The 14134-nt window shown below is 44.6% G+C and overlaps 1 protein-coding gene across 2 annotated transcripts in view; it reads right to left on the reverse strand.

Moving 5' to 3' along the window:
* Nucleotides 1–13598, reverse strand: part of HSF1 (heat shock transcription factor 1) — a 100639-nt gene extending 87041 nt beyond the window's left edge. The window contains exon 1 of one of the 2 annotated variants that reach the window (XM_024209476.3): nt 13396–13598. In XM_024209476.3, coding sequence (XP_024065244.2) covers nt 13396–13521 — 126 coding nt within the window. In that variant the 5' untranslated portion in view covers nt 13522–13598. The remainder of the gene's footprint in view (nt 1–13395) is intronic. The other variant, XM_024209475.3, reaches the window with a different exon arrangement.
* Nucleotides 13599–14134: the final 536 nt, after the last annotated feature.

Raw genomic sequence — 14134 nt, forward strand, 5'->3', positions numbered from 1 at the left:
TCCACCCTGGTACAGAGCATGCCCATTCTCAGTCTCCTCAATGTTCTCAGTGATGCGTGCCTATTGCATGCACCGAGCATGCACGCCCTGTTCCCAGCACAGAGCTAACGCATCAACAAACTCTTGCCTTCATCCAGGTGGCGAAGGCAATAGCTAGGAAAATAGAACTATGATCTAAAAATCAATGTAGTAAAGTGAAAATCTGAGGTATGCCTGATGCTTTAATCCAAGGATAGCCAACATTCTGTAGAGCAGTCCAAATTATGGTTTGTGGGCCTGTATTACAAATTTGGGGGCAAACACTGCACTTGATCCAGAGTGGATATGCCCCTACCGATAGTGTGTGGTTTCCACAAAAATCAAATATAAAATATGGCCTTTCTGAAGTTAAACTATGTTAGAAGTTACTATTGCATTCAGCATTGTTCAGCAAGGAAGAAATCACGTAGGGCATTTAAGACCCAGCTCCTCGCATGCATGCTACAAACTGAAGTGAGGTCCTTTTTAACTCAGGTGCCCTGATTAGCCAGCCTGTCCTAATTGATTCTAGCAGTTTCTTCTTAATTGGCTCCAGATGTCCTAATTAGCCTGCCTGCCTTAATTGGTTCCAGCAAGTTCCTGCTTGTTCTGGAATTGCGCCGTTACCTTACCCAGGGAAAAGGGATCTACTTAATCTGGGACTAATAGATCTGCCTTCTAACACTCTCCTGTAGCCGTCTGGCCTGACCCTGTCACAATATGCATGCATAATTGCAGAAAGTGCATGTGCATATTTGGCATTTCTTAGAGATGTTTCAGGTTAAGACAAAGTTACATTGTTTTTCACATTCAGGTTATTTCGATCAGAAACATTTTAAAATGAAAACTTGGAATTCAATATAATCTGAATCAGCGCTGGGGGTATGGACAAGTACACCAAGTGGGCCAGCAGTTTTACACACCTGCTTTAATTAGCATGCAGGCCCTGGTTACAAACAAAGGTCTGGCTGAGTGCCTCCAAGCATAGTAAGTTGTGTTTAACATTGTACATGTTAAGGCTCAATATTCTGCCTGGCATAAAGGCATTCTGAAAAAACAATGAGAACCAGGGGAGAGTGCCAAAAGATGCTATGCCCAAGTATCAAGATGGAGCAGAAAGCTTTGTAGCCCATGGTTATTGAAACAATAGGCTAGTTTTAGCTTGAGAAGTACTGCTGCTCTGCAGAATCTAGGTCATCTATTATTGTACCGGAGATATCAGAAATGCGATTTTTTTGCGCTGGTTTATGACAAACATCCTTTAGATTTTGGTCTTTCAGTCTATGAGTTTATTAGTCACCCCATGAAACAGATGAGCAAGAAAAGTCAAAATCTAGGAAAAAGTTGAAAGTTATGATTAAAAATTTGATTATTTTTCTTAATTATTTGCAGCTGCAAACTAACACCAACTGGCCCATGGTACTATTCTACTCTGAATAGTACCATGTAGATGTTACTATATTAAGATTAGCCCAAGGTGGTGAAGTCACACAGATGTGAACAGCAACAAAATTGAATGAGCACACAACTTTAATAAACATCACTACCTTTTATGAATCACACCAAGCACTTAAACTTGATCTGAGCAAAAAGGAAGTTGATCAACCATGACAGTCATTTGAAAATGGCATGAGGCTATTAAAATTTTATTTTAAAAAACTTGAAGTGTGGTTATGCTCTCACATCATGAGGTTCAACATTTGTTTTATTATCTTCCAGCCTAAATCTGCCCAATTTAGAAGTAAAAATGACTCTTTGTAATTGGTAGTCCTAAGCATATTATCTGGGATTCAAAAATCCAACAGATCTTTCTGGCTCCTACCTCACCACCACTGTTGATATGCAAGACAGAAAATAATTAAATGCCCTAAAACTTTGTTAACATGGAGCTATGGTTCCCCTGTGGCGTCTCACACTTCTCAGTAACTAAAGTCTGAAAACCATGAAATTCAAACTTAAGGTACATAGACCACTAACCTTACCCCATACTCCCATGAGGTTTCAAGTCAACATGTGAATTTGAGTACCTAGAATTGTTGTCTTTTTAATGGTAAGTGACCTAACTTTATAGTAGAGCACCTGCTCTGCTGTAATATAATTCATTCTCCCACAGATGTATTGTCTCTGAAAATGCAGCTTTTACTATAGTAATTTGCCAAAGCAAGCAGATGAAATCTGCAATACACACAGGCAGCTGGTCTATGCCTTAAAATGTGCCATTTTTACATATTTTTAAAAGAATCATAGACAACCTTTAAGCCCAGACAGCCAGCTCTCATATAAAAAACTAAGAATTACTAAGTGTTGGTTATCTAATTGGTCTGAAGATATAACTTATGAAAATAGAAGTCACTAGATCCAAAGAGGAAAGACTGAAATGTACAATTTAAAGATCACACAACTAAGATATTGTTCTCCCTAGATCATAAAAATTTCCACACAAGATACATTAATATATTTTACAACTTGGGGGGGGGGGGAGGAGAGGGCGGAATAAAGATTGAGATGTACTCAGAAGGTACACCTCTACCTCGATATAACGGTGTCCTCGGGAGCCAAAAAATCTTACCGCGTTATAGGTGAAACTGCATTATAACGAACTTGCTTTGATCCACCGGAGCGCGCAGCCCCCCCCCAGCGCTGCTTTACCGCGTTATATCCGAATTCATGTTATATCGGGGTAAAGGTGTGTGACGAAGTGGGATTGTTCTTAATGTTTCCTCTGAATACTGTGTGAGTGCCTCAGTTTCTGGCCGACCCTCTGTCGCCTAGCAACTAATGGCCAGGCCCTTCCCCCCTGCAAGGGGATGCTAAAGGTGTGGGAGAACAAAGAGGTCAGGTGACCTCCTGGCCCGGGAAAGAGACAAAGGCCAGAGGAGGAGGGGCTGGAGGGGGTTTCAGTTTGGAGCTGGCTGGGGACCGGAAGTGAGGTCAGACGGGGGTGTCTGGCTCGCTAGGCCCCAGAATGGACCCGGCTGAGGGATCCAGTTCTCTGGACCTACAAGCTCTGTTTTAGACCCGTGTTCCTGTCATCTAATAAACCTCTGCTTTACTGGCTGGCTAAGAGTCACGTCTGACTGCGAAGTGGGGGTGCGTGCAGGACCCTTCCCCAGGACCCTGCCTGGGCGGAGTCGCTGTGGGAAGCGCACGGAGGGGCATATGCTGAATGCTCCAAGGAGGTGAAGCCGTGTGAGCTTCTTACCCTGAAGACAGTCTGCTCCAAGGGAGAGGAGGCTCCCCAAAGTCCTGACTAGCTTTGTGGGGAGCAGTTCCAACTACAACGGAGGAGTGTTAAAAATAGTAAGGCGGCAGTTTTCAACGGAACTAGCTTTATTCCATATCTGATCACTTCTCATTTTGAGCCAAGTGAACCTGGCTCAAGAAACGAGATACCTGTTGCAGAGAGTAGCTTTCGAATGACCTCCATTAATAAGATCCACATGGGGTCCGTGTTCTCAGCTGGACATATAGGACATTGCCCTCAATTCCAAATGATATTCAGGAGGCGTTCACAGCGTGAAATCCATCCAAAGAGTTTTATATTGCTGCCCAACACTGTAGTATTGAGTACCTTCCACATAAAATCAATATCATTAGTGAAGTCCTTAGGGTATGTTTACACTGCAGTTAGACACCTGCAGCCAGCCGGTGCCAGCTGACTAGGGCACATGGGGCTCAGGCTGGCTGCAGCTGTCTAACTGCAGTGCAGACAGATTCCATGGAGTCCACTAGGGATGACATCTCCCTTTTCAGAGTAAAAATCTGTTGGGATAGGATTTTATCTTTGATTCTTTAAGATTCAATTTTCTATTCTGGGGATGGCAGGAGCTTATTGGGTAAAAAGGATGTCAGTGCTGCAAGTGTCAAAGTGGAAAGGTTTTTTGAGAGGAAAGTTTAGCAGCATATACTAAAGACAGACTCTGGATTTGCCTGATCTCCTCTGGGAGTTTGTTCTCTACCTGCATCCCCTTGACAAAGAATGCTTTGTCCTCAGCTTTCCTGCACTTTGTCCTCAGCTTTCTGATCTGCACTGCCCAAGAGAAGTGGTTGTTCATAGACTGAAATTTGTTTTTTAACGGAGCTTTGGCTTGATCCATTAATTAGTCCTACTCTTTTTTTGAGAGACATCTAGTCTTGACTTAAAGACTTCAAATGATTGAGACTCCACGCTCTTCCCCCCCCCCCCCATGAGTTGTAGCAATTGTTATCCTCACTGTCTAGAATTTGCGCCTTACTTTGTGGTCAACATATTTGCATTGGTAGCCACAAATTTAGAAAATGTGAAAACATGAATTAATTCATTACGGATTTTGATACATTCCTACAAGACATTCTCAAACAACTAGGGAAATGTGGTCTACATGAAATTACTATAAGGCGAGTGCACAATGTTGACCACTCAGAGTACTTAGCAATGATTTGCTGTTAAACTGCGAACATGTATCTAGTGGGGTCCCGCAGTGGTCATTTCTGGGTCCGGTACTACTCAATATTTTCATTCATGACATGGATAATGGAATGGAGAGTATGCTTATAAAATCTGCAGATGATACCGAACTGGGAGGGGTTGCAAGCACTCCGGAGGAAACTATTAGAAATCAAAATGACCTTGACAAATTGGAGAATTAGACTGAACTCAGTAAGATTAAATTAAATAAAGATAAAAGCAAAGTACTACCCTTAGCAAAGAAAAATCAAATGCACAACTACAAAATGGGGAATAACTGGCTAGGCAGAGGTACTGCTGAAAAGCATCTGAGGGTTATAGGAGACTCCAAATCGAATATGAATCAACAATGTGATGCAGTTGCAAAAAAGCTAATATCATTCCGGGGTGTCATATACAAAACATGGGAAGTCACTGCCCCACTCTACTTGGCACTGGTGAGGCCTCAGCTAGAGCAGCGTGTCCAGTTTTGGGTACCACTCTTTAGGAAAAAGATGGACAAAGTGAGGGAGTCCAGAGGAGAGAAACAAAAAATGATAAAAGGTTTAGAAAATCTGACCTATGAGGGTTAAAAAAATCTGAGCACGTTTAGTCTTGAGAAGAAAAGGCTGAGGGTGGTGGTGGGGGATGACCTGATGATAGTCTTCAAATATATTAAGGGGCTGTTATTATAAAGATAATGGGGATCAATTGTTCTCCACATCCACTGAAGGTAGGACAAGAAGTAATGGGCTTACTCTGCAGCAAGGGAGATTTACATTAGCTACTAGGAAAAGCTTTCAAGGGAGGTTGTGGAATCCCCATCATTAGGGGTTTTGGAACGGCCTAGGGTTACTTGGTCCTGTCTCAATGAAGGGCGCTGGACTTGATGACCTCTCAAAGTATCTTCCAGCTCTACAGTTTTATGATTCTATGTTTAAACTTAACTAATGTTTTTCTTGTGAAAAAGTTTTGCAGCATGGCTTACGTTTACAAGACTCGCAATCTTGATAACTAGCCTGGATCACTTACTCTACAAGACCATGAATATTTTGCTACTATCTACATATATGGGTGATAAAAAAAGCACAAGATGGAACCCTGTATTACTCTTGTTAATTATTTTGCAGCTATAAACTCTTCCTCTTCCAGATTCCTAGATTTTCTGTTAACTTTCACAGATCATAAATGGTAACTATTTGTAAACTGCACTAGTATCGTACAGTACCGGAATATCTTTCTGCGCATTACTCCCTCTTCCAACTGTATTTTGAGAAGGGTTGTTTGGAAAAATTAAATAATTATACAAAGCAAGTGATGAGAACATGTTCCACCAGGTTACCATCACACTTCTACAGTTGCGCTAAAAAGTGTTGTCCCATCTACACTAGAAGGTTTTCCCACCCATAGATTCCAAGGCCAGAATGGACCATTGGGATCATCCAGTCTGACCTCCTGTACAACATAAGCCAGAGACCGGCCCCATAATAATTCCCAGAGCAGAGCTGTTAGAAAACCATCCAGTCTCGATTTAAAAACAGTCAGTGATGGAGAATCCACCATGGCCCTTGAGAAATTGTTTCAACGGATTAATTATTCTCACCATTAAAAATTTACATCCTATTTCCAGTCTGAATTTGTCTAGCTTCAACTTCCAGCCACTGTCAAAACAATGGGAGCTAAGACTGAATCCAGGGATGTGAATTAGCCCTTTTGGCCACAGCATCGCTCTGGGAGCTCAAGTTCAGCCGGTTATCCACCATGCCTAATTTCTTTTCAGTCATTGATTCCCAGGATATAGTCCCACATCCTCGAAGGCTGTAGCTCATACTTAATTCCTAGAGGTATATGTTTACGTTTAGCTACATTACAATGTGCTTACACCCATCCAGCTTACCAAGTGATCCAGATCACTCTGTATCAGTGACCTGTCCTCTTCATTACTGGGGGAAATGTTAAATCGTTTGTACACCAGCTGAGAAGGGTTTGGGACATTTTCAGCAAAGGGTACTTTTCCTAGTTTAGAGAAGGACCTCCACGCTGACCTGTCTATTGAGGACTGGCTTGGAATTTGGCGAGCATTGCAGAAAGTATTTATGAGCTGCAGGCATAACAAGTTGCTGATTAAGTTACTTCATGCACACTCTGCTTCCCTCCACATTAAAAAGGCTTTGTTGGTGAGATTCTACTCTGAAATGTGACTACATAAAAGTGGCACCTTCTTACTCATCAGACCTGATCCTTGCATATACTCCAAGTAAGATCTGTAGATAGAAAACTGGATTCTTCCTTCTTCTGCAACAGAATTGTTTACGTAGTCTATATTACAGTGCTAATTGTTGTCAGATGCTACTGGTGTGGTGCTCTGCTTTCTCCTATGTTGATATCACTCGGCTGCGTGCGTGTGTTCCCTCTGTGTGCTGCCCCAGCTCTGCGCAGATAGCTGACCCAGCAAACCCGAAAAGAACCCCCAATAAAAACAGAGTCTAGTAAGATGCAAAGTCACGTCGACTAGGTTTATTGCGACCTTGGACACAATTGCAGTTCCCTGTAGGTTTCTTAGCCTAATTCAGGGCATACTACGAGAAAAGTGCCTCTTGGCAATGGACCCGGCTCAGTGGCGGGACTTTCCACTGCCCCCTCGGCCGGACAAAGATATCCACTCAGGGATGCATTCTTATACACAGATACAAACAAGTTACACATCACTCCTGACGTATTGAGGTGCAACCCCTTTACGCAGCAGGGTACAACCCCTCTACATAGTAAGGTGCCGCCTCTCACCTTGTACATGTTGGTTCGAACAAAACAACACTATCCATCATATTCCCCTTTTGGCCCTGTCATTGGGATGGGTCGGCCTGTTCCATGTTATCTGTGGAATGTACAAGTATGCGAATATTCTGATATCTGGTGTCCAGTACCTTTTAGGTATGTCTCTTTTTGCAGCATCAGCCCTTTCCTTGCCAGCTTCTGTGAACAGGGCCTGCCTCTGGCTCACAGCTTAACTTTGCTTTATGTTACCAAAGTCTTGACCATTACTTTGGTTCAGGCCTTAGGCCTCATACTGGGCCTTTGATACCAAAGTTTATATCTCAGGGCCTCCTCTTACTACACTAATGAGCATTCATCTGTGGAAACCTATTGAAAAATATGGGTTTATACAGATGTAATAGCTTAATTTGAAAACAACAGATGGGTGATGGTTGTGTGAGGGCAGAGTATGGCCTGCAAAATCTTTGATGGTAAAGTGTGAAGGAAAGAAGGCAGTGTGATTTTCAGACTCTCGGATGAATCTGCAGGGTGGGAAGTTGGCAAACAAAAGTTATGACTTGTAAGCTGAGCAAAGTCTATATGGAACTCACTGAGAAAAGAGTCAGAAAAATAACTCAATCAAATGGTATTGTGAGATTTCTCAAAGTAGAGTCTTAATTTAAAAGTGATCTGCAAAGGGGGGGGGGGAGGGTTTGTGCCATTCTTGCTTCTTTAGCTCCCTCTCTCCCTCTCTCAAAAAAAGTTTTTTTCCCCTGCTTTTTACCCAGTCTGCTCCCTTTTCTGGCTTCCCTCTTGCTGGAGACTTTCTTGAAGGATCCAGGAATGTGGATTGAGGTCTCAGTCCTTAAAAGTGGTATGTTGCATATAACAACTTTTTTTCCCACCTGTTTGTTGAGTGAAGCAGATGCAGAAACAAGGCAGTGAAAACACAGGGAAACAGAAAGGTATAAAAGCATTGAGGTAGAGAGAAAAAAGAGGAAATAAACATCGAAGACAAATCAGGACAAGATACACCATGACATTTTATGGGAAATCAATTAAGTGAGGAAAGGAAAAAGAATCAAAAGATTGAGGAATGGCAAATTCTAAGTTACCTAAAAACCTGATTGACAATGACAATCAAATTCAGTATATAACAAACAGCACACAGTGGCTTTATACCCCAACAAAGGGCATTGCAGCATATCGATTATTTTGCTGGGTTAATATGCTTGGTCCCCGGGCTATAAAGCGTAGGGTACAATATCAAAGCCCTGCCCTCCTTTGAGATCATTTCAAGGAAACTTGCTGCATTGTTTCTTAGTTGCATTGTCCATGTATTTAAGAACAAAAGTTCTGTATGGTAGGGATCATATCTTCCTCCATGTCTTCACACAGAACAAACATACTGATAGTGCTCCATAAACGTGTAAAACATTTACTGTCAACACTAGGCATAACAGGGAACTCTGATAACAGCTTTGTATCCTCACTCTACAAAGACAGACCTACCGCATTTCTGGAATGATACCTGCTGGATCTAAGCATATATCTCATGCAAAATGAACTAAATCTGTCTCCAAACCATGTGCTCTTAGGCCCTGTCTACACAGGTTTGTAGGTATACCTATACTGGCAAACCCTCCCAGTATAGATACAGCTTATATCTTCCTAGTGTAGATACAGAGTGCTTTTGCTGGTATAAGTGTCTCTACACTAGATCTGTTGCCCATATAAAAAATTAAAACAAATAAAAAAAAATCACACACCTAAGTGAGGTTATTATACTGGCAAAAGTTTCTAATGTTGACCAGGCCTTAGATGTCCTGCAACATGTGTGGGCCAGCCTTAACTTTCACTACAAACACTGAATTTACTTTTGGAAGTAACTCTAAAGCAGCCATACAAGACAAAGGTATATTTAAAGTGTTTCCAAACCAGACTGAAGTGCCATGCAAAATTTTTACTGGGCTGTATCCATGGAAACCCCCACCTGCCCTGGTCTAATCACCATCACCTTAAATGTATATACTTTCTTTCTACTCAAAAGCTTTGCATACGAATGAAGAGGGCTCAGTTCACTCAGCTATGAAATGGAATCAGTTCTGGAATGGAACATAGCAGCTATTTAACCACAAAGAGTAATGACAACTATTTGAGCTTGGAAATTAAGACTATTATATCCAAGTAAAACTAGAGGGTGATTTATATTTTGAATGAGTTGGAGTTAAAGACACCAGCGTTAACGCTCACTCTCTCAGGAAAAGTGGTCATTGAAAGGTTAAAGTTATAAGCCTTGGTTTTACATCTTATCCAATAATGATCAAGCCAAACTCTTAATTTTACAGATATCAGATCACAGCACAAGGCAATGGGGCTGTTTCCTATTAATTGGAATGAGTTGGGCTGTAGTGGAGAAGGGATGATACCAGAGGAAAGAAAACAAAATTAACTGCTGTCAGAAGACAACGGGGGCTATGACAAAGGACTCAACCCTAACCCTAAGGACTACTGATAGACATTTTCTTAACTTACAACTTGTGTTTGGACCAAGATTTTAAAAACTTTACCAGTGCCAAAAAGAGATGAGCAAGATTCTTAAAGCTCAAATGTTAACACATTGTTTTTGTATGTATAGTTTAAACTTCCTCCTAGGTCCTCTCCCATAACAGTCTTTCAAGCTAAGAGACGTTTAAAAAAAAAAAAGGACGTAACTTGGTTTAGCTGTCTACATAACCAAAACATCCCACTCCCAGTGGGCAGCTTAGGTTACACGAGGAACTAGAATCAACTGTTTGTTGGTGGCAGGTGGATGTATTACTTGTGATTTCTGGCAGAAGAGACTTGACTTAAAGAGAAGTATCTAAAAGGAGTCTAGATGTTACTAAAAGTACTTACTTACTAAATAAAGTAAGTTTAGTAAGTAAGCTGAAGCCTAGAGAGTGCCTCATTAAACAACATGATTGGCCAATCCATACAGTTAACCACCTCCAAAGGTTATTGCTTCAGTCATGGCAGCATAACACCACCTCAGATGGAATGTAAACAAGTTCCATACCCAAATGCTAAACTTTCATTGATTTAGAGGGAACAAGTGACTTGTTTGTTAAAGTTATCATTTCTGAAGTTAGGATGTGTATCTATCTGAAACATATTAGCAACTAGATACCAGAACATGCAACATTGTATGGTACTAGACAGTTAAACAGGAGCTGGTAGAGAGCAGCTACACCTGCACAAGCTGTCTATTCTTCATGTGAAGTCAATCTTCTGTATGGCAATTTTTTTCCACATTTGTCAATATTAATAAGAGGTTTATGATTTCACTTCAAAATAAGACCTCCGTTACAATACTCCAGTTTACAGATTGAGTTTATGAATGAAACACTGAGCATTTAACTTCTAGAAAAATTCAAGAAACTTTTGTGCTTGCTCATTCTGTAAAATTAAGTACCAAATAATGAGGAAGCATCTTTCCTTTGAACTCAAGAGAAACACGTGTTGGCTGCAACAGAATTTCCTTTAAAAGACTTTATTGCACTAGTTCCTGACATTGCCACTTTTCTTATAAAAACTCAAGTTTCCTCAGCTTGGCAGAATGCAGGGGGATACGAGCTTGCACAACTGCAACTCTCATTCTCACGAAAGGGCAGGTTTCTGCCGAGTACTCAATATGCTGGACCTATCGCACCTGTTTCATAGGTTCCAAGGCCAGAAGGGACCACCCTGATCACCTAATCTGACCTCCTGTATAAAACAGGCCACAGAAGTTCCCAAAATAATTCCTAGAGCAGAAATTTTAGAAAAAAACAGCCAATCTTGATGTAAAAATTAGCAATGATGATGGAGAATCCCCCAGGATCCTTGGTAATACATTTCAATGGTTAATTACTCTCAGGCCAGGTCTACACTACCACTTTTGTCAGTATAACTTATGTCGCTCAGAGGTGTGAAAACACACCCCCCTGAGCAACACAAGTTAAACTGACAGAAGCGCCACTGTGGCCAGCGCTATGTTGGCGGGAGAGCTTCTCCCACCAACAGAGCTACCGCGACTCGTGGGGTGGTTTTATTGTACTGACGGGAGAACTCTCCCCCGCCAGCATAGAGCAGCTACATAAGCAATCTTACAGGGGCGCAGCAGCATCAGTACACATGTACTACTGTAAGCTCGCTAGTGTAGACGTGGCCTCACTCTTAAAAATTTACACCTTACTACCAGTCTGAATTTGTCTAGCTTCAACTTCCAGCCATTGGATCGTGTTATACCTTTCTCTGCTAGACTGAAGAGCCCACCATTAAATATTTGTTCCCCACATAGATATTTATAGACGGTAATCAAAGTTACCCTTTAAACTTCTTTGTTAATCAAAGCAGACTGAGCTTCTTGAGTATTACTATAAGGCATGTTTTCTAATCCTTTAATTACTCTCACAGCTCTTCTCTGACCCCTCTCCAATTTATCAACATCCTTCTTGAATTGAGGACACCAGAACTGGACACAGTATTACAGGAGCAGTCACACCAATGTCACATACAGAGGTAAAATAACCTCTCTACTCGTACTACTGTTCAGGAAATACAGTCCTACAATGGTTTGTCTACACACATAAGTCGTACCAATTTAACTATAGTGGTATAGCCTGCTCTGAGTTATACCTGGGGTTCTCAAACTTCATTGCACCACGACCCTCTTCTGACAACAAACATTCCTACATGACCCCAGAACAGGGTGACCAGATGTCCCGATTTTATAGGGACAGTCCCGATTTTTGGGTCTTTTTCTTATATAGGCTCCTATTACCCCCAACTCCCGTCCTGATTTTTCACACTTGCTGTCTGGTCACCCTACCCCAGAAGCAGGGACCGAAGCCTGAGTCTGCCCAAACCCTGCTGCCCCAGGTGGGGGGGGGACCAAAGTCAAAGTCCGAATCCCACCACCCCAGGGGCCAAAGCGGAAGCTCAATGGCTTCAGCTCTGGGCAGGCGGGGGGGAGGGGGCCTGTAACCTGAGCCCTGTTACTCAGGGCTGATGCCGAAGCCTGAGTCACACATGCCAGGGCTGAAGCCCTTGGGCTTGGGCCCAGGGCGGTGGGGCTCAGGCTTCAGCCCTGGGCAGCGTGGCTCAGGCTTCAGCTCCGGGCCCCAGCATGTCTAACGCCAGCCCTGGTGACCCATTACAACGGGGTCCCGACCCACAGTTTGAGAACCACTGATTTATACCCATATGTCGGTGCTTATACTTACTCCCGTAAAAGAAGGGGAATAACGTACACCAGTATAAGGCTCCTTACAACTGCATCAGCACTTGGAGCTGTACGGATATAATTATTTCAATTACAAAAGTTACCCCCCTAAACAAAATAGTTATACTGGTTTAGAAACTGTTTAGACAGTCCCAAGGGTCTAATGATTAAAGAGCACTTGTGTGGTCTTTTCACAGGTACAAGGAGCGTAAGGTCTTTTCTAAACAAAAGAGTTGCACCAGTTTCAGTTAAAGTATTCTTTTCAAGCCAGTAGAAATTCCTGTGTATCTATTCTTGTAGCTGTTTAAGAGTAAATTATTTTGGTTTAAACTCCGTAAGAGTGCTTACACAGCCCTTCTTACCTTTTAAAAACGTCAGTTCAACTCAAACCTTAAATTAAACCATTGCAACTTTCTCGTTTAATCAAGCTCTAAGAGAAAGCTGGGAAGATCAAACACGCTAATCAAAGCCACATGCTCAATGTTAGGTAGTTCACCTTTATTAACCAGAACAGGCAACTATTCCCCTGGGAGCATCCCGAAAGATGCATCTTGGGCCTTAAATGATGCTACACTGGGCGCTCGGCTAGGGTAGGCTGTGTTACCTGTTCCCCGTTTTCCTCCAAAATGCTTCCCGCCCTTCCCCCTCCGAGCCAGGGGCTCTCGTTAGCCAGGGCTCAGAGATTGCCCTTCGAAGGGCCGCCCGGGCCTCCCTTGTCCCAACACCTCCCGGGCGCAGCATGAGGCGCCCCGGGGGCGAAGGCCATGTCCGGCCGGCGCCTGGGTGCGGCGGCTGCGCTGGCGAGAGGAGCCGAGCTGAGCCCAGGGGACACCCCCCGCAGGGAGCGGGCCGAGCCCAGGCGAGCCCCGGCGGCGAGGGGCTCCGGGCCCAGCCCCCACGGGACAAAGCCGGGCCCCGCCCCCGGCAGCGCGCCCCGGGCCCCGCCACTCACCGGGCTCCAGCAGATGAGCGGGTCGGTGTCGGGATCCTCCACCAGGGTCCACAGCTTGGTGAGGAAGGCGGGGACGTTGCTGCCGCCGGGGCCCGCGCCCCCCGCAGCCGCCCCGGGGCCCTCCATCCCCTCGGGGCCGGGGCTCAGCGCACGGGGCCCGGCCGCGGGCCCACGAGAGGCCGGGGCTCGCCGAGGCCCAGGGGCGCCGCAGGAGGCCGCGGGGCCCAGCCGCCGAGACAGAGGCGGGGGTACCGGCTCGCCGAGGCTGGTTAGCGCCGCCTCCCCCCGCCGCGGGGCCCGGCCGCGGCCTGCGCACGGAACCCCCCGGAGCCCAGCATGGCCGCCGCCATCTTGGGACGCCTCACGGTGACGGCCAAGCCCCCTTCCGAGCCAGCCGGGCGCATGCGCGGCCCTCCTCACGGTCTCCACCCCGTCCCCGGCAGGCCCAGCGCTCTGCGCTTGCGCTATCTGCCTCGTGCGCGCTTCCCCCTTCCCAAGCGCAGGCTGGAGTGAGGCGCATGCGCACGGCGCGCCCAGGTAAGCGGGGGAATGATAGAAAGCGCATGCGCTGGAGCCAATGGCTCCTCTGACCTTTGACCCCCTGACCCCGGTCCGCTTGGGACCGGAATGTTTTTCTGAGGCGTGCGGCGCAGAACGCCCTGTCCCGGGACAGCCCGCTCCCCTGGGGAGGAACCGGGAAATATTCCCGAGTACCGCGGGAGGGGGCGGGGCACCGTGA

This window comes from Terrapene carolina, unplaced genomic scaffold, assembly GCF_002925995.2.
Source record: "Terrapene carolina triunguis isolate 2854851 unplaced genomic scaffold, T_m_triunguis-2.0 Scaffold58, whole genome shotgun sequence".
Taxonomy (NCBI): Eukaryota; Metazoa; Chordata; order Testudines; family Emydidae; genus Terrapene; species Terrapene triunguis.